This window comes from Schizosaccharomyces pombe (genome assembly GCF_000002945.2).
Source record: "Schizosaccharomyces pombe strain 972h- genome assembly, chromosome: II".
Classification (NCBI taxonomy): Eukaryota; Fungi; Ascomycota; class Schizosaccharomycetes; order Schizosaccharomycetales; family Schizosaccharomycetaceae; genus Schizosaccharomyces; species Schizosaccharomyces pombe.
This window is the reverse complement of record NC_003423.3, coordinates 2,512,167-2,532,889: the sequence shown is the minus strand read 5'-3', so window position 1 is coordinate 2,532,889 and position 20,723 is coordinate 2,512,167. Positions and strand designations below refer to the sequence as shown.

Genomic DNA, 20,723 nt, shown 5'->3' with positions numbered 1-20,723 from the left:
AATTAATAAAAAACTATTTAATAAATTCATGTATTAATTTTGGTTAATTAGCATGTTCAACGAAGTTAAAGTTTGACAGATATAGATATCCAACATATGTAGTAAGTATGGATGGAGAGATAAAAATGGGAATGGGAATGAGAGTATTTTTAGATAGAAATAGTGTGACGGCAATCGTACAATAGTTAATTTATTGTGGCAAGCCATCGCAATAACAAAATACCTCGGGAAGAGAATTAAGCGCAATACGAAATTATGGTAAATCGGCGATTCTACTAGTAGGTGTTTATTGTTTTACTAATTATAATGACGATCAGTAAAAAGTAGGTGAGCTTTGAAAAAACCGTTGCTATACACTTTAGGATTTATTTTGACGAACCAATTAATATGGCTACCGTAGTACGGTACATTTTGAACCATTCAGTAAGCTAGTAGATAGGAATAAGCTATCGTCTTTCTGGTCAACATTGGAATGCAAAAAGAAATAATCTCACTCTGTTTATCGGTTTTAGGTTTCTACCGAAAGCCCATTCAAAGACCGTAAAACACTATCGGCAAAAGCTGTTTGTAAACGAACGATAAAAGAATAAATTTGCTAAACAAGCGGTCTTTACGGTTGCTCGTTTTTTGACATACACAAATTTGATACTCAACCATACTAAACACAAACGAAAATGACTTAAAATAGAATTCAAATTTTATTTATTAATGTACAAAAGAAAACCATGTGTCTCTTTGCCTCTTTATTTTCTCTTGCAGTTTTTCTTTTTTCTTCAAATTCTTCTCCAGACAAAGAAAAAACTCAGACGCATAAAAATCAAGTAGAAAACTTTTTTAAGTGAAACCTTCATTACACATACACTATATAGTTCATTCAAAAAAGTATGCAGCTTCATGTTCCAGATAACAGGATGTATGCCACTTTCCTTATATAGGTTTAAACCGTAGTCCACACACTTTTTAGACACTATTCAGTAGTGAATAATAAAAAAATGATGAAAAATAATAATAATAAAATAATAATAATAATAATAGCCGAAAGAAAAAGGAAAGAACGTCATGTATGGACTAAGCAAGAGCAAATTGTTGTTTTTTCATAGTACGTTGTTGAAGCGAATCCAAATAAGTGGTTCGTAATTTACGATTAGTAACACCGCCAATACCAAAAGCCGGAAGAATCCTAACCATACGGGCGAATGTGCTTTTTAGTAAATGCTTACGAACTTGCATAACGCGGTTGGCTGCTGATATGTTAGGTCCACCTCTGTTATAAATGTCAAGGGACAGGAGATGAAGAGGTGTGCTAATAAACTGTACGGCACAGGGGGTGAGCAATTGAGCGGTGATTAAACCACCGGGGAGTAATGGAGCAATCATAGGAGGTATGTTGAAGGAAAAGGCGATGGTGAGTGCATCACGAAGTCCATAAAGACCGTAACAAGACCAAGGGAGAGGACGAGGAGAACCGGTGCCCCAAAATTTGGTAAAGAAACTATCCTTCAAGATGGATAAACCGCTGTTTGCAGCGGTGACAGAACAGAATTTAAACCAGCCGGAAGTTTCCGCCTTGAAGACGGGATTCTTGTGACGAATGTTATCCAGTGTGTCTATGGAATTGGCCGTCATATATGTGCCCGAGTATAATGTAAAGACCAGGGCAAAGGGAGCGCTAAAAAAGAAGGCGCCTGGCTTTGATAAAACATATTTGATGGAGCGACTAACAGAGCGTAATAAAGTAGAACGGCCACTAGTATTTTCGACGATTGAGCGGTCGATCGTCAAGATAAAGGGAGAAATCATGGCACTGGCGGCTGTAGCGGCAAATGCATCGATGCCGATCCGCTTCCAGGTATTGGAGGGAACGGGTTTGGGGGACAAAGGGGGTTGACTATTAAGAGCCATGTTAAAGTCAAAGAGTTTAAAAAAAAGATTAGAAAAGATAAAAAATAAGAATAAAAAAACCAGAAAAGATAAAAAAAATATTAAAAACTTTTTTGTGAAAATAATAAAACAAGCCAAGCAAAAGGTCTTTAGGTATCTATTTTTCTCTCTTTTTAAAGGTTTAATCTAATTTATACAACGTTAAAGCTGAAAAGAAAGAGACGATTGCGAAAAAAAAGCAAAGCCAAAAATAATTTTTCTTCAAATAAACTGCACTTCAACAAATGCAATGAAGGAAAAAATTTAAAACGTTAAACACGAATAGTATAGGCTAACGGGGCAGATAGTACAGGTGAGAGGAAATGTCACCAAAAAAAGACAATTAAAAAGATGCTGAGTAAAAATGAAAGACCGAGAAACGACGACAAGACCAATTGAACAACAAAAGTAGTAGTAGTAGTAGTAGCAACAAAAACAAGTAAAGAGAGGGAAACCAAGTAATTCACACTTTGGAAATGTATATATTCCTTTCTTTTCTTTTTCTAAGTAAAAAGATATATATTATATCAACAAAAAAAGGTAAACCCGAAATCCTAAAATTATTATAAATACAAAAAACCAATAATAACCACAAAGTCCAAGTTAAAGCAAAACCACTTGGATTGTAAGAAGGAAGATTGATGGTGGTTTAAAAAAAAATAAGACGATGATTGGGATTGTGAATAAAAAAATTCAATTCAATTTGATTCGTATCGTTAAAACTGCTTCGCTCAATCAAAACTAACAGTAACGTGAAGTAGGCGATATAGGGAAAAGACAGAACGATTTCCAAAATAAGAACGACAAGTGACTAAGCCGTTTCTATAGCAAACAAAGGCTAAGTTTACAAGGGTTGATCAATCAACGGGTGGAAATGAGGTATATCGATGCAATGATAAGACAACCTTGTCCAACAATCCAACTAGCCAATGAGAAAACAAAAGTCAGACAGCCCACCAAATAGCAGGTGAACGAGTAAAAAACAATTAAAACAAAGGGTTTGATTCCACGCTTTGAGAGAATTATCCCGTACGTTTGAGATGGGGAAAGGATGCGTAAAAAAAGCGGTGGTGGTACTGTGGTGGTTGTAGTAGCGGTAGGAATGGCAATATCAACAACACTCTTCAGTAACAAATAGTACTGGGCAAGCAGCAGTATGAGTATGGGATAGCAGTGAGTAAACAAGAGTGTCTAAGGACTTTAAAAGATATTGCTCGTAATAGTTGCTAGTTGTTCCCAGTTACGCTGGTTCCTATCCTTCTTCTCGTGTCGTAATTGGATCAAGTGCTTGAAGAGGCGAGCTGGAAGAGAAAAAAGAGCGAACGAAGCACGTTTTATATCAAGTTGGCATCAATTTTTAGTCTTAAAGATTCTGTGTTATCTTGCGTTAAACGGGTCAAGATAGGGTGATGATCCCCTTAATTAGCAAGACCGAACAACTTGGGACAACTTGGGATAACGGACTTTTGCAAGAAAATTAGGTGACCCAACCTGGTATCGAGGTAACAGCATCCGAGGTAAAACCGAATATGAGAACAAGTACCGACGAGCTTGAAGGGCGGCAGCGGGGCAAGCAAAAAGACAAGGTGGAAGATGCTGTGTTGAAGTATAGGAGGAAGTGAGATGAAGATTTTGTATTGAGATGTGTTGACGCTGTCTAATAAAGGAAGGTTGCTGACAAATAAGGCATGCTCTTGATTGTTTTATTTTTATTTTTTATTTATTTTTTTTTGTGGTTAATTGTTTTTTTTCTAACTCACTTACTCATCTAATCATTTTTTCTCTGGTCCTTTTTCTCTAGTTCCTTTTTTCCTCTAGTCCCTTTTCTCCTCTAGTCCTTCTTCTCTAGTGGTCTTCTCATCTTTCTAGTCTGGTATTTACTGTTTCACATGCAATAGTTCTAGTAGCGATGCAGCTATTCATTGCAAGCGACTATTCCTACAATGTAAACAGTGTAAACATTGTAGAGAGTCGCTGCTCAAAATCTTAGAAACGGCTAATACTCTTTTCTACTCTTGCTTTTTTGTTGATTTCTTTTCTATTGTTTTCTTTACTTTACTTTCTCTACTTTGCTTGTCATTGCTAGGTCTAGTCTTGTCGGGCGAAACAACCCAACAAGAGTAAATTTTCAGATGGTGACGTTGAAGACTGAGATCCTCGACATCAAGATTTGGGTGTGATAAACGAACGGACCCTTAGATGGATAGCGTATTCACACCCTAAACCCGAAACATAGGGTAGCGTTTTTAAGGCTGCCGAAAGGCGAGTCTACTATGGCCCCTACGGTGGATAAGATGGATAGTGAGTAAATCCAAAGGGTATTTGTCAAGCAAAAAAATAAATAAATAAAGCAATCAATAGGTGGTGTTGCATTCGCTAGTTTGCTTCATTTATTAATTATTACATTCATTAGTTTTTTATGTTCGTTAGATATTAAAAGATCATCAAACTCATCCTTCCTCTTATAACGTCTCTTTTTCTTTTTTGTTTACTCTTCACACTCTTGCATACTTTCATAATTTTTCCAACAAAACTTATCTTGTCAAAGCTCACCAAATTTTATCTACGAAATAATCTTTCTCTCTCTCTCTTCATTATCAGTTAGCTACATTCCATTTTCCTTCTGTCTCCCTACTTTCTCCCACCCCGATCATCCACCTATCCATCATCCTTCATCTACTACTGCTTACTATCCGTAATCTATAAGAAGTGTTGGCACTCACTAATCCTCTGAATTTACGGATACTGCTCTTGAACTCGTTATCGCTATGTTTCGAACGGCGACTCTCTTCCTAAACACTTTCTAGCAGGTGGTTTCGCGATCCCAATTGCTAAAACACTTTATTTCATTTTCCGTCCCCTGCTGCCAAGGAGAATTTCGGATCTAAATCGACGAGGAAGAAGAGGACGGTATTGCAAAATTTGAGAGATATTTACGTTTGTATGAAGTTTGAAGAAAAAAAAAAAAAAAAAGAGGATGAAAATTTTTCTAACATACAATCTTTCATCAAATCCTTAAACTTGTTTTAGTAGTACGCTTACTAGAAATCCTTTTTTAAATTTTTTTTTATTAATTACCTAGTATTTAGCTTTTTTTGTTTTGCTATTTTGGTTCTCATATTTTTTATCTTTAGTTCTATTTCTATTCTATTTGTTCTCTTCTATCCTTTCTCATCATTAGTCAGATAAAATAAAAATCTCTCAATTCAAATATTTCGATTTCAATACATTCGGCTTAAAATGTTTCATTCGGTTCGAAATGCTCTTTTATATTCCGTTCCTTGTTATCTTCCCCTTTATTTCATCTTAACTTACTTATCGTGTCCATTTGTAATCTGTAAAGTATATTTGCTAGTTTCTAATTATTTCTTTCTCCCTCTCTCTGTTTCTCTTGTTTCCTCTTACATGGTGGGGGATTGATAATTTTGGGCAATCCACTGTGAGATAAGTTTTCGTTTTTCTTACTCCTTGATGCGATAATTCTAAAGTCATATGATTCCTTTGCCTCACACCCAGCTATCGCCCCCATACTTAATCATACAATCTGTACTCACTTTTCATAGTAACTCTATCCTTTCGTAATAACCATCCTACACTAATCTAAATTGACGTTTTCCTTCGATATTACAATTTTTGTATGCGCTTTACTAGCTTACCTGTTCCTTTGTTTACGCATCCATTAAACTTTTAACTGCAAAATACAATTACTAGAAATTCATTACGAGTGCACACAAATGAATAGTTTTGCGTATACAATACTATAACCACCTAAATTAAACCTTGGTTTGGTTTTTATATACATACATCATCATCATTACTGTCGTAGCAACTGTACTTCTTCACATAACAAAGTTCATTACTATAGCTGTCTATGGTACAAACGTTAGCATACATTGTATCACTTCAAAATCAATCGATAGCTCTTTAGACTAGGAACAAATGCTTAGCCTCTCTCTTCGTTCTTCCTCAATCACGCGGCATACTGCCGACTTGCCTTAAATTTAGCGACATAGCTAATAAAAAATTAGCGATCAAAAATCCAAGTTACCATTCCTCAGGCATTATCAGCAAACCCTGTTTCAGACATTTTAAAAAATCGATTATTTTTTATATAACACAAGTGTTGGCATATTAAACGCTCGCCATGCCTTTCTCCATAATCATTCTTAAATTCATGGCCAATGGCAGTCGTCTTTTTGTCAATTTTTAACCGAATAGTGCAGTACGCTTTTAGTGTGACAACTGGCCAAAAAAAAGTCCAAACTACTGAAAATGGACCAATGTATACTGCGGATAAGCAATGCTTGTTTATGAAGATAATTGGCCATTCCGCAAGATCCTCACTCCAAGTCATTTCTTTATTAACGAGTACAAGCAACAAGATGTCAAAGATAAGGTTATCCAAAAACCGACTATATAAATATCCATAAAAGTTTTTCTCCCAATTTCCATTGCTGTTTGTCAGATGTTTCTTCATATCTCAATAAAACAATAGTAACGTTGTTCCATTTGTAGTTTTTCTACCTTGCCTTGTTTTATCTTGTCTCTTCTTAGTTATCCCGTCAATTTCATTACTAAACTTAAAAGAGCCGCCGTCTCAGTACTTGCAAAGTAGTTACAAGCATTCACTAAGGATTTTAAATGACGACTAAAACTGTCTTCGTACCGGCGTAAAATTTCTTCCATCTTATCCATTCTTCCTTCATCAAAGCTTTCTTCGGAATTCTCAAGCAAATATAAGGATCGGGTAAACGTGGAAGTATAAGAGGCAAACATAGCACAAGTATTAAGTAATTTAGATTGTACTTTAAGTAATCGCGAGTTAGTAAGCATGCATTCTTTTAGACACGTATCCAAAAAATCGATATGCTCCTGCATTAAATTATCCACAGTTCGGGCGTTCTCAAGTTCTCCCATAAATTTCCCCCAATGTGTTTCAATCACCTCACTTGTAGTATAGTAGATTATTTTTTGAACAAAACTAAGCATTCGTGTCCTTAATAACCAGCTGTTCCTTTTCCATTGTTCGATTTTCGCATTGGAGGAATTGAGACGCCAAGCACTATTCTTGCTGTGCTGCACCCAACTATTCTCAAGTTGCATTTCAACGTGACGAAGTAAAAGAAAATATCTGAACAAAAGTTGATATCGAATAATAGCTTTGCGGGATAAAATAAGTGAAAGGGGAAATGGAACTTTATAGCATAGTTGCATCGTTTCAAATCCATTAATATCTTTATCGCTACCAACTTTTGAAGTCCCCTGTGTGCTCCGATTGTGTTCACTCTCAAAATTTCGAGTTTCATTGCCCACATCCGCTTGCTTCGTGATTGATTCATTCCAAACTTCGTTTCCCTGAGATGATGTTCCTTCTTCCAAACCACTGATACTTACAATATGCATGAGCCAGTCTATTAATGATGTTTGATTCACTTCTACAGTCACGTATTCTTTATGTGGATCAGTCGCAGTTATCGTACCAGGCTGACGAAGGGCTAAATCTAATTGCGACTGCAACTTCGTGATAGATATATACTTTGCAGGTTTTCGTAGCTCGTGTTGAGCATTGTCAAGAAATGTTGTAAAAAAGTCAGATTGATCAAGGAAAAAATAATGTTTGAGCGAGTACAGATGAGCGTAAAGAGACTGTGAAGACTGGAGTAATTGCAAGAGAGATTCATTTGCATAAACATAGGCATTCATGATATTTAAAGTAAAGTTATCATCATCGAAGGTTGAAGGCCAGAGCAACTGGTTTTGAGTATCGTCTTTTGCATTTAACGAAGCCAGGTTATTAACTCCCTTCCTACACTCTAAAACGACGTTCAAATACTTGCCTGCAAAGAGTACCTTGTTTTGTAAATCAAGCAATTGTGGAGGAACTTGATCCTCTCGAATCACGTATCGTTTTTCCCAATATTCATCTGTGTAGTCTTCATCAAGTTGCATAGATGTGATTCCTTTGTGTATTTTTATCATAAATTCATCATATGGGTCATTTACGAGCCCGAGATGGATCCACTCATTCAACATTTTTGTATAAGGGCGTGAAGCTTCGCGCAATAAATAGGTTAGGATTTTTCGTGCCACAGGATCACCCGCATATTTCGTAAGACTTTCGGTCAAAAAAGAAATGACTTGCCCACCTTTACAAACCTTTTTCTTAGACCTAGTGGCATTAACAACATGTGAAATGTCATTTCCTTCATTAAGTTGCTCTAAAAGATCGTCGATGTTACTAAGACCTAAATCATCGCTGCTGGAAGCATTCTTTTCCATAGACAAAAGCAGGTCACGTAGAATTAAATACACTTGTCGTAATGAACGCGATGTGGGAAGAGTATAAAGGCGAAGAGTTTGAAGAGAAAAATTTGGATCAATTCGGCTCTGATTTTCACACTGCATGATAAGTACCACGTAGTCCATCACAAACTTTCGCAAAGCAGCGCACAATGCGTGGTTAACAAATCCGTATTCAAAATGGCTTCTCGATTCTATAAAAGCTGTGATACTTAAATAATGAGACCCCATCTCTAACATCTCAGAAGCAATATCCTTTATACCTAAATCAAATCCAGGAAGAATATAAAACGATGGCGGCATAATAATGGTTTCAAACTCAGAGGATGCTTTCATGTCTTGGAGATGTACAAATACACCCTCCATGCCCATAAATGCATTTAAGAGTTCGTTTATGAGACATGCTTCCTGCTGATGGATATTTAAGTTCGAAGGATCGCTAAAAGTCTTCCCATCGTAAAGATAATTTAATTGAATCCTATCAGAAAATGGAGAAACACCTTCACTCTTCAAAGAGACATGATAAACGCTCCCTTCCTCGAGAGCTGGAATTGGACTCCCATTCTCGCTTTCTTCTTTAGCAAGCACCGAACTAATCGATCTCACCATTTAAAGAGTCTTTTTTTATATAATCTACAAAAGTGTGAACATTTATTTAATATTTAGTGCTCTTTGTAATTATTATTCGGATATGCTTGTTTACCAGCAGGCCAGTTTTAAGATGTAGGTTGGTAAGTATGCGCCAGCTAACAATCAACGCAATTTCAAAGCAAACCAACTCAGGTCCGTGTAGCATTAAAAAATGCAAAAAAGTATAAAAAAAATTAGTCAAAAAATACATAACTAGAAGACTGCAGCATTTTCTATTGTAAGACTACCGTAAACTCAAAGGACCCCAAATACTCATTCGAGTATATATGGATAGCAGTAGACAGTGACAAATTCTATATGCTAGAGTTTATTTTGAATGGATAAAAATTTTAGATCCTAAGCTTGAGGGATTTATTCCCTTCATCTTTTTTTTTTTTTTTTTTTTTTTTTTTTTGTTGTGTTTAAATTTTTTATTCTAATGCAGACTACTTCGCTTTATTTACTAGCCAGTAGGTAATATTTGCATAATAAAAGCAATAAATTTAGCTCGGTTTTATGTTAATTATACATTTACTTGTTATTTCTTTAACAAAATAAATTTTTTCAAAAATACATATAAGCATCAATGATTTATTTACAGATAAAATGCTTTTCTAGGGAAGCAAGGATTTTGTAGTCGCATGAAGCTGGTGGTGAAATCACAAACATTACATCTATCAAAGTGTATATTGGTTGTAAAATCTCGAGTTCATCTTTTAAAAAAATAAATACAAAAAAAAAATTTATTGGTAAATGCACATACATTAAATTACTACCTCAATGCTTTATGAACATGAAAAATCCATACACCTAATCACAGGCATTCATCTGCTATACACTTATTCCGACGACCTCTTTGTTACTATATAATATTATGATTAGGAATTTTTTAGCGATATATCAATAAAATGGTTTAGCGAGATATACAAGCACTTTTCACTTTTAGCTTAAGCTTCATTGTGGCTTTTGCTCGTTTTACATCATGTCAGGTTACAGGAGGTAACGACCTGCATTGATACCTTGAGCATGTAGGAAACTGAATATCCAACAAAGAAAGAGCATAATAGCTACAGTCTTGAGCCCACCCCTTTAATATCAAATTATAACGTGTAAAATGGTATGAATAACTTTTTTAATTAATCAAAAGCATTCTTTTGTATGAAAATACTAATTATGATTCATAGACTGGTGTTCATGAAGGGACTGTGTTGGTTACTGGCGGCGCTGGTTATATAGGTTCTCATACGGTACGTAGAGAGCTTGAAGATACAGAAGAGGATTAGTAATGTACATGTAAATGTTTTAAGCACGCATCTTTTGTGAATATAGCTTGCTGCTCTTTACTTTTATACAATTTCGTCCATATTCTATAAAGCTCTTTTTTGAGATATTTTGCTAACCACAATCTGCAATAGTGCGTTGTTTTGTTAGAAAAAGGATATGATGTTGTAATTGTCGATAATTTATGCAATTCTCGCGTTGAAGCCGTGCACCGCATTGAAAAACTCACTGGGAAAAAAGTCATATTCCACCAGGTGGATTTGCTTGATGAGCCAGCTTTGGACAAGGTCTTCGCAAATCAAAACATATCTGCTGTCATTCATTTTGCTGGTCTCAAAGCAGTTGGTGAATCTGTACAGGTTCCTTTGAGTTATTACAAAAATAACATTTCCGGTACCATTAATTTAATAGAGTGCATGAAGAAGTATAATGTACGTGACTTCGTCTTTTCTTCATCTGCTACCGTGTATGGCGATCCTACTAGACCTGGTGGTACCATTCCTATTCCAGAGTCATGCCCTCGTGAAGGTACAAGCCCATATGGTCGCACAAAGCTTTTCATTGAAAATATCATTGAGGATGAGACCAAGGTGAACAAATCGCTTAATGCAGCTTTATTACGCTATTTTAATCCCGGAGGTGCTCATCCCTCTGGTGAACTCGGTGAAGATCCTCTTGGCATCCCTAATAACTTGCTTCCTTATATCGCGCAAGTTGCTGTAGGAAGATTGGATCATTTGAATGTATTTGGCGACGATTATCCCACATCTGACGGTACTCCAATTCGTGACTACATTCACGTATGCGATTTGGCAGAGGCTCATGTTGCTGCTCTCGATTACCTGCGCCAACATTTTGTTAGTTGCCGCCCTTGGAATTTGGGATCAGGAACTGGTAGTACTGTTTTTCAGGTGCTCAATGCGTTTTCGAAAGCTGTTGGAAGAGATCTTCCTTATAAGGTCACCCCTAGAAGAGCAGGGGACGTTGTTAACCTAACCGCCAACCCCACTCGCGCTAACGAGGAGTTAAAATGGAAAACCAGTCGTAGCATTTATGAAATTTGCGTTGACACTTGGAGATGGCAACAGAAGTATCCCTATGGCTTTGACCTGACCCATACCAAGACATATAAGTAAACCATACTCTTCCTTTTCGGATTAAGTGGGTTTTAAATAATTTCCTTCTCTTTCTTGATTCAAATTTGCATAATATGTTTTAGGACTTATGGATTCAAAGACATTATAATGTATTGTTTGATGAACCCTTTTCCCTTTCCTGTACCTTAATTGTTTATTGTAAGTGCGCTCGAGCTATCGATTAGGTCGCTAATAATACCGGTTTGCGAATAACTTATGTTTTAAAAGGGATTTAACAATGAAGCTTATTTCAAAACAATCACTTTCGGTTTACATTTTTATTTCTTTCTTTTGCATACGCATTTTCGTCAAGTTGACATTTTTTCTAATATTGAAGTTTCTTTATATTTCACCTTTTAATTGTATTTTTTTATTCAAAGGTTCTACTTTGTCAATCATTTTCAATTCCTATTTCGATATAGCTTAGATTTTACAATAATACTTGTTATAATACTGTCTATAACTTTTACGTTAGCCGAAGATTAGAAGTCAAGCACCGTATTGAAATCAAAATTATTAATAATGAGTAAGTGAATATATACCAAGGTTGAATGTTTTTTAACTTTTTAAATAGACAGTTATGAGATTTGCACTTCATGACATGCTAGATTAGCGTTTTTTTTCAAATGAATTTAAATTATTCGCAGCTGTTCAATGAATGTAATCGTATAATTAAATCTTAAATCTTTAAACAGCTGTGTGTTTGATTGAATCCACATTCGTCCTCATGTACTCATAGCTAGGTGAAATATATTAGGCTTTCAGTGATTCGGGATTCCAAACTACACTTAATACCCCCAACATCAAAAATTACGAAAATACGATTAAGCAAATAATATTTAAGTGGATATAATGACCAGCAAAATGGAAAATAATAAAGATGAAAGCATTTCTACCAAAAATGCGTTAGAAGAAAAATCGAACGAAACAAAAGACGAAACTTCAAAGCGAAAGCACGATCCGGCAGAAGAAGAATCAGCGGTTTCCACTAAAGTCTCGAAGAGTGAACCGCTGGAAGATAAAGGGAATGCTGAAGTTAAGGAATTTAAAGAGACTACGAAGAGCAATGGCGTAAAACCGGAGGTTGAGATTACTGAGTCTACTAAAATCCAAAAGGAATCAAACACGGAGCCATGTATCTCAACTGGAGGTAAGGTAGAAGAAAAAGAATTGAAGGTGAATAAGGATGTTGATGAAAATGAGGGACACGTAGCTGTAGAGACAGGCAAAAAAGAATCGGCTGCTAAGCCTGCCGCGAGTGTTTCTCCCTTTTCACAATTTGCTTCATTCTCTAATGCCTCGTCTCCATTCTCCAATGTTTCAACCGCCTCCTCTGAACCAAAAGAAGAGAAATCAGCATTTGGTGCTTTCGCTTCTTCAAAGTCAGCGTTCACAATGAAGAGCGTTAAGGATAGCCCATTTAAAAAGTTTGCTGCAGGAACAGCAGTTGAAACAGAAAGTGGTTCTGGCAAAGAAAAAGAAAATGATAAAAAGAGTTCAGAGAACTTTGACGAGTTACTTGCGAATACGTCAGCCAAAGCATTCGAGAATCAGAAAGGTTCAGCTGGTGAAACCAAATCGGAACCTAAGGAGGCTGACAAGGGTAGTGGAGACTCAACAAAGTCTACTATGCATCAGTTGAGTGATTCAGAAATCATCACTGGGGAGGAAGAGGAGGAATCAATATTCAGTGTTCGCGCAAGACTTTATGTTGTTGCTGATGAAAAAAAGACTTGGAAGGAACGTGGGCAGGGAATTTTGAAAGTAAATGTTCCCAAGCAAAGGGGATCAGGCTCAGGCCGCCTTTTGATGAGAAATGATGCCGTGCATCGAGTTATAATGAACGTGCCTCTTTTCCAAGGCATGTCGAAAAAGTCATTACAAATTGCATCAGCATCTAGTGGTGGTTCTGCTAATTACTTAAAGATCTTCGTTATTGAAAATGGAAAATCTGTGTTATATGCTGTTCGTGTCAAAGATAACAGTTTGGCAGAACAACTACGCAATCACGTTTTGGAAGCCATTCCTAAGGGTGGAAGAGAAGATGCATGAGCGAGATAGAAGATCCACTCGTAAAATAGTAAGTACTTTTCGATTCTTTTTTAGCTCTTCACTATGGTTCTTATTCATTCGAAAGTCCAAAAATATTATATCTATATGCAAAATATGTCACGCTATAGGACGGGTTAAAGTTATACATGATTTAAATGAGCCGATCCTATTGACTTTTAATAATTGATTTTCCGGGTCAGTCTATTTCTATACACTCGTCTTATCATTGGGAGGCATACCTCTATAACTACAGTTTTTCAAAATTACTAACAATGTGTACATCACAGTACGTATTTTATTTCCTCCATTTTTACCTAATTTAATCTTCATATTGCTCAGTACGCCATCTTGAAGGAGCAGAGAGTAGTAAGTTTTGCGATCGTTTGTCCTTTCAAAATTGTGATTTTATCCACCATACAACCAGATCATCGCACTTCGAGATTTTTATCTCTCTATGTATATTTTTTTCATTTTCAAATCATGAACTATGGCCGATTGCTGCTAGCATCAATGTGATTTTACACAGCAAATACATCTAGCAGCACTCTAACATATAATCAAAATTTAAGATTGCTATAATACTTTAAATACGATATCAATCACCAAATATAATTTTATTCAAGAGTATCTTAAGTCAGATTGTGCGCTATCGTTAATTTCCTTTAATCCCTAGTTACTGATAGTTAAACTCATGATGTATTGTCTCCCCTTCAATTCGTTCTAACGACGTTTCTTAGGACTTCTAACTAACGAACCTTTCCTCATTAATTTCGAGGGAGTTTACGTCAGTTAGATTATCTGATGCAATGCCTTTTTTTAGCGTATATATAACATGCTATTGCCTCTGGGAATTCCTCGCTTTCCAAGTAAGCTACCTATAGTAATTACTAAATTTTCTCTGTTTCTTTTTTAACTTGGAGGTTATTGTCTCTATAATCCTTGATTAGGATTGTTTTGTTTCTTCACTTGTGCTCTTTGTATTCCATTTTAGGTAAAACTTTGGTCTAATACATACTGTGGTAGTATTTAGAACTCTGGTTTATTTGAAATTTGTGTTAAATAGGATTCTTTAAAGTGGGTTATTTTCATCTTCCGACATACCTTTCTCATTATCCCTTAGTTTAGTGATTCAAAGTTCAACTTACCGTTTAGTAGGGTTTACTTTTTTAGTTCCCTCAATTTTATTTCAAGAGGAATAATTTATATTTTTTATTTTCCTTCTTATCTATCTTCTTTTTGTGATATTTATTTATTTTGATTTGTAAAAATGCGTTCTCGATCAGTGGCATCTTTAGGCGTCTTGCTTGCCATCGTCTTTTATATCTTTACGTATGGGTTCTCTACCTATCGAAAAAACGACACCTCCGCTGTAAAGACTTGGTTAGAGGAGCACTCAATCCCATATGGATCAAGAAGCTCTCCTTCTGACTTTCAGCAATTTATCTCCGAATCTTATGATTCCTTGGTCCCTAACCTTGACAAATGGAGCGGCCATAATTTAAATTCTTGGTTGGGAAAAAAAACCGAATCTTCATATCTTGATGCTATAAGCAACAAAATTCGTAAGACGGGTCGTAAACTTAGTGGCTCTGTCGAGGATGCTCGGGATGCCACTCAAGAAGCCTGGGAGTCACAAAAGGCTTCGCTTTTCGAATCTTGGTCTGATTCACAATTGCGAGCCTTTTTAGCTAGACACAGTCCCCAATTTGCTGCTAAAGAGAAGAAAGGCATTCTGGAGAAGTTGAGTCCTGCTTCACTTCGCGAAACAGCTGCAAAGGAATATGATGCCCTCACTTCTAAATTAGGCAATACTGGAGATTGGATTTATGATACCTGGTCCGATAACGAATTGCGCACCTGGCTGCATGATGTAGGTGTTCCCATTTCTTCCCATGAAAGTACTCGTTCTCACTTGCTTAGAAAGCTGAAGAACTATATTTCTACTAAAGCTGACGAAGCCCAACCTTCTGTTGAAGCTGTAAAGGGCAAGGCTTCCGAGAAGGCAAAGCAAGCTGGAGAATTTGTTTCTGACAAAGCTGGCGATGCTAAAGAATTGGTTAACGAGAAATCTAGTGAAGCTGGTCAATATGCAGGACAAAAGATGGAAGAAGGTGGTGAACTTCTACAAGAAATTTCGAAAAGAAGGGGCAGATTTGGTAATTGGTGGGCCAATTCTGGACTAAAAGCATATTTTGACGCTCATGGTATTCCTGCTTATCAACCATCTCCAATTGATCAATTTTACGCTCACCTTCGTCGTCAGTATTACTTAAAAACAAACGGTTATCAGGCTCTAAAGTCAAAGGCCTATGAGGAAGCTTCCAACGTGGCTGACTCTGCTTCTTCTATTGCCTCTAATGTTGCAAGTGGTGCTACAGAAGCCTATCAAGGCGCTGCTTCTGGAGCCTCTCGTTTTACAGAGGGTGCGAAAACCGCCGCAGAATCGGTAACATCTGCATTTGAACATAATAAGGATACTGCCACTTCAAAAGCCAAGCAAATGAAAGGTAAGGCTGCCAGCCTTGGCTCTACTGCCTCAGAGAAGGTAGGCGAAGCTGCTGACTATGCTGCTGAAACCGCTAGTAAGGTTGCCAGTAAGGCGGCATCTAAAGTACGTGAAACAATAGATGAGACCATCATCGAGCGCTGGCAAGACTCTAAATTGAAGGAATTTTTGTTCCTTCGTGGAGTTCCGGTTCCTCAGCGTTCTACTAAGGATCAATTACTGGACCTTGTTCGTAAGCATTTCAATAAAGGCGCTGTTCCTAATTGGGCTGCTTATTTTGATACTTTGAGCTCCAAAGAGCTTTCTGCCTGGATTAAGGAATACAAAAAACATTACCATGGAAAACTTCACCCATCCAAAGATCGTGAACATCTTTTCCAAAATGCCTGTAATATTTATCGCGCTATTGCTGAAAAGGCTGACAAATCTGTTCTTCAATCGATTCAATCAAAGTTTCCTAAGGCAACTGTTCCCGGTTATGACTCTTGGTCTAATGAAGATCTAAAGTCTGCACTCAAGGAATATGGTGACAGTATTGGTAAGGTGTTTAATCGTAAAGATGCTATTGAACGCTTAAAGCGTCATGATATTTTATTCTATGGTCCTGTTGTTGCCGACAAGGCTAAATCAGGAGTCTCTGGCTTCCTTCGACGTGTTGCTTCTTTTATGGGATTTGGCACTCGCGACGTAGCTGAAATTAAGCTAGGAGAAAACATTCAAAAGGTAAAAGATACTGCCTCTAAAGCCTCATCTGCTGTATCTTCAGCAGGCGACTATGTCGAAACTAATGTAAAGAAAGCCCAAAGGGTTTTGTAAATTGTTCATGAACGTTCTTAATGTCTATTTATATTATTTAAAAAGAAGGAGATTACGTCTAAAACGAGTTCTCGTTTAATATATGACTTTTAATGAAATATCTATGTTCATATTCGCTACTTAACCTTCCTTGGCAAGTAATCCATCCTATTGTTAACATTAATATAATCCATCAAGATACTTTTTTATTAATTTAAGTTTTTCAGAATTAGATGTTGGTGCACCTCCTCCAAATCTAGAGCTGTGGAAAGAATTGGTAAAATCTTATCGCGATGTTCGTGATTCTCTAAAAATTGCAGTAAAACATTTCTAGCATATTCTTTGTTAATCAATTCTTTAGAAATATTGCTTATAACAGGTGGCTCGAATGAACCTGCTGAATCACTTGAAGCTTTGGGCAATATTTCACTGCTCATAACACTGGACAGCTCGCTCTCGTGAGATTTGACACTTTCCTTTTGAACCTTTTGCTTTTCAATGAGTTCTTTTATTTCATCCCTTGACTCCACTAACTCGTTTCCAACATTCCTGAGCATATCTTGAAGATTTTCGTTTTCTTCCTTTAGTTTGCAGACCGTTTCATCAGATTTCTCTAATCTTTTTTTTATATCAAGGTGCTCTTGCTTCGTATTTAGAGCATCCCTGTTGTAGATTTCTGCCTTCTGTTCGGCTTCGTCGCGTTGAATTTGGATCCTACGAACCAAGTCACTCAAGGTTTTGTTTGCATTCTCCAACTCCTTTACCTTTTCATCTAGAGGTTTTTCTTTATCTTTTGAATCGATCGAGCCGGAGCGTTGTTCCTCTAAATCATTATTACCCACAAATTGTTCTGAAGGACCATTATTCTTCTTCTTTTTTCTGTTTTTACGCTTCTTTTTTGAAGCAGGCGGTTTGGTTATTGCGGCTTCATCTAGAAATACTGTTTCTGATTTCTCTTTTAGAAAATTTTCGTTTTCTAAACTGTTTTTTGCTGAAACAGTGGTTTCCATAACTGGCTCCTTGTTTGGAATGGTTATGCCTGCATCGATAAACGTCTTGCACACCACAAGGTAGAATTTAGTAAATTAGATTATAAATTTATAGCATTTAAAACCAATTTTAACTGAGTATGATTTCTGAATTTTTTTAATATGAGCTTTGCGAATTTGGAAAGCTAAATTTGCTTTACTTTATGATACTTTTTCTACGATTTTCACAAACTTACGTTGTTCAATAAAAAATGAATATTCACACATCAAGGATTCTTTTATTTAGTCTCTAAAATAAAAATTATGAAAAGAAATTTTTTTTGTCAGGTCATTATTTGTTTAAAAAAGAAAAGAAAGATTAGATGAAAATATGTTTCCCAATAGAAAGCTAAATTAAGAATTTATGTTTCCTAAAGAATGCTCTTTAATATACTCGGGCCCTTTTTCCAGATATTCTTCACGAGTAACTTTAGCAGCTTTAAACTTTTCAGTAACACTCCACTCTGATGCACCCTTCCATGCATCAAGAAGAGGATTAGAAGCTCGAAATACATTAATTGAGGAACCCACAGGCATAATACTGGTTAGCTCTCGCTTTATGCGAGTCTCCATTCCAGGAAGGGAACCAAGTCCACCAGTAATTAGTACGTTACTAACGAGCTTTTGCTGTTCTTCTAAACTATGTCTTTGCAAAATTGAACGCATAATCTCTAGTATTCCTGCTTGATCAATACCTACTATGCTTGGAGAGAATATAACTTCCGGAACACGTATTTGTTCAACATTAAGATGTAGTTGAAAAGCTTGCGCAACATCGTTAACGTCAAAGTCACTCACGCCACGAGTAAATGCGTACAAGAGCGTAGCTCGCGGATCATTTAATGTGTCATAAGTATTTGCCTGCGTAAATTGTGAATCATATTCCAAAAGTTGTTTTTCGAGAGAATATATTTGGTCGAGAAGTTTCTTACGTTCCTCTTCAAGTTGTTCAGCAGTTAAAACGTCGTGATACACTTTCCAATCTTCATCTCGAGCGCCGAAATTATCTTCAGATTGATCTTTGCGTTTTCGTTTTTGAATGGGCTGTTCGCTAGCAAGAGTAGCAAGACTTTTCATTCTCATTTGTGAGGCATGTGATTTTCTGTCATTCAATTCAAATTTGAGCCTTTTATTTTTTGATATTTTTTCCAGCAAAATTTTATGAGTTTCTCTCTTTTCGTTGACCCAAGTTGAGAAATTTTCAAGTCGCAAGCGTTCATCAGCTTCAGCTCGTTCAGCTTCAGCTGCTTCTTCTATAGCCTTTTCAGCCTTCGCACGAACTCGGGCATCGTAATTTGCTTTCATTAACCGCTGGTGCCGTTTTTGACGTAGCCCAGCTTCGTCAAGTTCTGCATCGGGGACGTTCAATAGAGGAAAAGCTTGTTCGACATCAATTTCTGTAACATCTAAAGATCCCTCCGACTCCTCTTGACGTTGTTGATCTCTTTGGGCTCTTCGAATTTTAGCCTGAACATTTTTAACTTGAGCATTGAGTTGAGATTCATCCTCAAAGCCAGCTTCTTCCAATGCTCTTTGAAAAGCACGACGAGATAAAACTAAACTCTGCTGTTGAAGTTCCGTTAAAGTAGCAAGCTCACGATCACGCTCAGCTGCTTTTTCTTTTCGCTTTATAGCAGCTTGAGCCTGAAGGCGTCTACCACTTTCACGCTTGCGCTCAGCTATTAATTCCAACTCTTCCTGACTTTTCTCCTGAGCAGCTGCCTCCGTATATGGAAATTGTAATACGATTTCATCGCGTTCTAAAATATCACGATCAAGGGCGTGCGCTATATCATGTGTATAATCAGAAGAAACATGGCAATGATCGTGCATAAGCAATTCAGCTTGAGAAGGAAGCATTTTTATAGGAAAAGAAGGGTATTTAATTTGGAATAATTTCAGTAGATACGAAGAGGATTGCGATCCACCCCAAGAAATACGCTTAGCCTCTGACAAAATTCTTTCACCGTTTAATACGGGTATTACATGAGAAGCAGCATTTCCCAAGTTCAAAACGATTCCACTAGAAGATGGCTTTGTATTATGGTAGAATGAAAAAAGACCGTCAATGCCATAAGCAACCGATGGTGCATTGTACAATTCAAACAAAAGTTCGGTCATCGTGGAACGAACATACGTTGGATTTGCTAATGGCTCGGTCATACAGATGGGATGTTCCATTCTATCAATCCCAAGTTTTAGAAATGTGTAATCAAGAACTTGCTCCATTAAATCCCAATTACTGATGACATTTCGTTCAAACGGTGAGCGAGCAATTGACCTTGAGCCCACCTCAATTAGAGTATCGTTTCCCACAAGTGTAGAGGTACGTGAAAGCTTACGATCACGGTATCGAGAAACTAAATTGTCAAAAACTAATTTTGGATCTTTTTCACCACCCCATCCAGCTCTTAACTGCCAAGATCCTATACAGTATATTCATTAGTAACCATTTTAAAAAAATTGTTCGTATTATAATACCATTATCAATTACTAAAGGAATATCATTTGAGACATTTTGGAATGAAGGTGTAGGTCCTGAAAACACAGGTTCTCTAACAGCATATATTTTCATTATTGTGATATTCGTAAAACGACAAAAATATACTTTATTTCATTGCAAAAAAGATTTGTGTAGTGAGAACGGTGTGTTGTACAAAAAAATGAGGAATGTGCTATCCAGACGTAGGAGGTAGTACTAAGCACCATGGTGTTTTTTGCCTACTGATATAAACCATTCAGAAAATAGCAACCAATATGTATCTAATAGAATGAATATAAAGGTGGATTCACTCTTCACATTCTGGTAGAGATATGAACCAATCATGAAATTTACTTTTTAACGGCTAAAGGCATAGAAATAATGTGTAGAGTCTGTACGAGTGTTCAACGATAGTTAAAAAAAATACTTCTTTCATTTAGAAAACAAGAAATTAAGATGAGTTGCTTGGGCATCCAGAAAAAAAGTCCTTGGAATCGCTTGGAAAAAAAACTTACCTGCGAATTTCTGGGTTTCTTAAAGTAAACCTACAAAAAGAAAAATAGAGCATGAAAAACAACTTTTCCTTAATTATT

General features: G+C 36.6%; 7 protein-coding genes and 14 long non-coding RNA genes across 21 annotated transcripts; 10 read left to right on the top strand and 11 right to left on the bottom strand.

Moving 5' to 3' along the window:
• Window positions 1-25: 25 nt before the first annotated feature.
• SPOM_SPNCRNA.5700 lies at window positions 26-359 on the bottom strand. Its single transcript, NR_195051.1, has one exon. It is a non-coding gene; the product is annotated as a non-coding RNA (long non-coding RNA).
• Window positions 351-685, top strand: SPOM_SPNCRNA.5698. Its single transcript, NR_195049.1, has one exon. It is a non-coding gene; the product is annotated as a non-coding RNA (long non-coding RNA).
• On the bottom strand, window positions 361-578 carry SPOM_SPNCRNA.5699. The gene has a single exon (NR_195050.1). It is a non-coding gene; the product is annotated as a non-coding RNA (long non-coding RNA).
• On the bottom strand, window positions 676-3,223 carry SPOM_SPBC365.16 (uncharacterized protein). The gene has a single exon (NM_001021955.3). The coding sequence runs from the start codon at window positions 1,900-1,902 to the stop codon at window positions 1,069-1,071; it is 834 nt and encodes a 277-aa protein (NP_596045.1). The 5' UTR covers window positions 1,903-3,223; the 3' UTR covers window positions 676-1,068.
• SPOM_SPNCRNA.5697 lies at window positions 1,250-1,883 on the top strand. The gene has a single exon (NR_195048.1). It is a non-coding gene; the product is annotated as a non-coding RNA (long non-coding RNA).
• On the bottom strand, window positions 2,014-3,191 carry SPOM_SPNCRNA.135. Its single transcript, NR_150224.1, has one exon. It is a non-coding gene; the product is annotated as a non-coding RNA, probable 5' UTR of SPBC365.16 (long non-coding RNA).
• Window positions 3,224-3,361: 138 nt separating the features above from the next.
• On the bottom strand, window positions 3,362-4,120 carry SPOM_SPNCRNA.400. The gene has a single exon (NR_150797.1). It is a non-coding gene; the product is annotated as a non-coding RNA (long non-coding RNA).
• Window positions 3,424-6,511, top strand: SPOM_SPNCRNA.1524. The gene has a single exon (NR_150412.1). It is a non-coding gene; the product is annotated as a non-coding RNA (long non-coding RNA).
• Window positions 4,169-5,429, bottom strand: SPOM_SPNCRNA.399. Its single transcript, NR_150795.1, has one exon. It is a non-coding gene; the product is annotated as a non-coding RNA (long non-coding RNA).
• alp4 (gamma tubulin complex GCP2 subunit Alp4) lies at window positions 5,756-8,829 on the bottom strand (the record flags this gene model as incomplete). Its single annotated transcript, NM_001021954.3, has 1 exon — window positions 5,756-8,829. One exon carries the CDS (start codon window positions 8,827-8,829, stop codon window positions 6,475-6,477), a length of 2,355 nt encoding a protein of 784 aa, NP_596044.1. The 3' UTR covers window positions 5,756-6,474.
• SPOM_SPNCRNA.5696 lies at window positions 6,815-7,849 on the top strand. The gene has a single exon (NR_195047.1). It is a non-coding gene; the product is annotated as a non-coding RNA (long non-coding RNA).
• SPOM_SPNCRNA.5695 lies at window positions 7,953-9,195 on the top strand. Its single transcript, NR_195046.1, has one exon. It is a non-coding gene; the product is annotated as a non-coding RNA (long non-coding RNA).
• Window positions 9,196-9,353: 158 nt separating this feature from the next.
• On the top strand, window positions 9,354-9,708 carry SPOM_SPNCRNA.5694. The gene has a single exon (NR_195045.1). It is a non-coding gene; the product is annotated as a non-coding RNA (long non-coding RNA).
• On the bottom strand, window positions 9,634-10,138 carry SPOM_SPNCRNA.5693. Its single transcript, NR_195044.1, has one exon. It is a non-coding gene; the product is annotated as a non-coding RNA (long non-coding RNA).
• On the top strand, window positions 9,900-11,767 carry uge1 (UDP-glucose 4-epimerase Uge1). Its single transcript, NM_001021953.3, has 3 exons — window positions 9,900-9,967; window positions 10,035-10,097; window positions 10,266-11,767. The coding sequence occupies exons 1-3, from the start codon at window positions 9,965-9,967 to the stop codon at window positions 11,265-11,267; spliced, it is 1,068 nt and encodes a 355-aa protein (NP_596043.1). The 5' UTR covers window positions 9,900-9,964; the 3' UTR covers window positions 11,268-11,767.
• Window positions 11,768-11,944: 177 nt separating this feature from the next.
• SPOM_SPNCRNA.5692 lies at window positions 11,945-12,698 on the bottom strand. Its single transcript, NR_195043.1, has one exon. It is a non-coding gene; the product is annotated as a non-coding RNA (long non-coding RNA).
• hba1 (Ran GTPase-binding protein Hba1) lies at window positions 12,047-14,164 on the top strand. Its single transcript, NM_001355776.2, has one exon. The coding sequence runs from the start codon at window positions 12,120-12,122 to the stop codon at window positions 13,317-13,319; it is 1,200 nt and encodes a 399-aa protein (NP_001342890.1). The 5' UTR covers window positions 12,047-12,119; the 3' UTR covers window positions 13,320-14,164.
• A 12-nt stretch (window positions 14,165-14,176) lies between these two features.
• ish1 (nuclear envelope Ish domain protein Ish1) lies at window positions 14,177-16,765 on the top strand. Its single transcript, NM_001021951.3, has one exon. The coding sequence runs from the start codon at window positions 14,587-14,589 to the stop codon at window positions 16,639-16,641; it is 2,055 nt and encodes a 684-aa protein (NP_596041.1). The 5' UTR covers window positions 14,177-14,586; the 3' UTR covers window positions 16,642-16,765.
• On the bottom strand, window positions 16,133-17,642 carry grp2 (Golgi GRIP domain protein Grp2). Its single transcript, NM_001021950.3, has one exon. It carries the CDS (start codon window positions 17,628-17,630, stop codon window positions 16,830-16,832), a length of 801 nt encoding a protein of 266 aa, NP_596040.1. The 5' UTR covers window positions 17,631-17,642; the 3' UTR covers window positions 16,133-16,829.
• Window positions 16,704-17,889, top strand: SPOM_SPNCRNA.1523. Its single transcript, NR_150411.1, has one exon. It is a non-coding gene; the product is annotated as a non-coding RNA, possible alternative UTR (long non-coding RNA).
• arp5 (Ino80 complex actin-like protein Arp5) lies at window positions 17,843-20,305 on the bottom strand. Its single transcript, NM_001021949.3, has 2 exons — window positions 20,130-20,305; window positions 17,843-20,074 (listed from the first exon to the last, which is right to left on the bottom strand). The coding sequence occupies exons 1-2, from the start codon at window positions 20,221-20,223 to the stop codon at window positions 18,003-18,005; spliced, it is 2,166 nt and encodes a 721-aa protein (NP_596039.1). The 5' UTR covers window positions 20,224-20,305; the 3' UTR covers window positions 17,843-18,002.
• Window positions 20,306-20,723: the final 418 nt, after the last annotated feature.

Bases quoted from the DNA above. Each gene is read 5' to 3' on its own strand.
- SPOM_SPBC365.16 (NM_001021955.3), bottom strand. From the start codon at position 1,902: ATGGCTCTTAATAGTCAACCCCCTTTGTCCCCCAAACCCGTTCCCTCC.
- uge1 (NM_001021953.3), top strand. The intron at 10,098-10,265 runs GTACGTAGAGAG...AATCTGCAATAG, and splicing joins GTTATATAGGTTCTCATACG to TGCGTTGTTTTGTTAGAAAA.
- hba1 (NM_001355776.2), top strand. From the start codon at position 12,120: ATGACCAGCAAAATGGAAAATAATAAAGATGAAAGCATTTCTACCAAA.
- ish1 (NM_001021951.3), top strand. From the start codon at position 14,587: ATGCGTTCTCGATCAGTGGCATCTTTAGGCGTCTTGCTTGCCATCGTC.
- grp2 (NM_001021950.3), bottom strand. From the start codon at position 17,630: ATGGAAACCACTGTTTCAGCAAAAAACAGTTTAGAAAACGAAAATTTT.
- arp5 (NM_001021949.3), bottom strand. From the start codon at position 20,223: ATGAAAATATATGCTGTTAGAGAACCTGTGTTTTCAGGACCTACACCT. The intron at 20,075-20,129 runs GTATTATAATAC...TATACTGTATAG, and splicing joins TCCTTTAGTAATTGATAATG to GATCTTGGCAGTTAAGAGCT.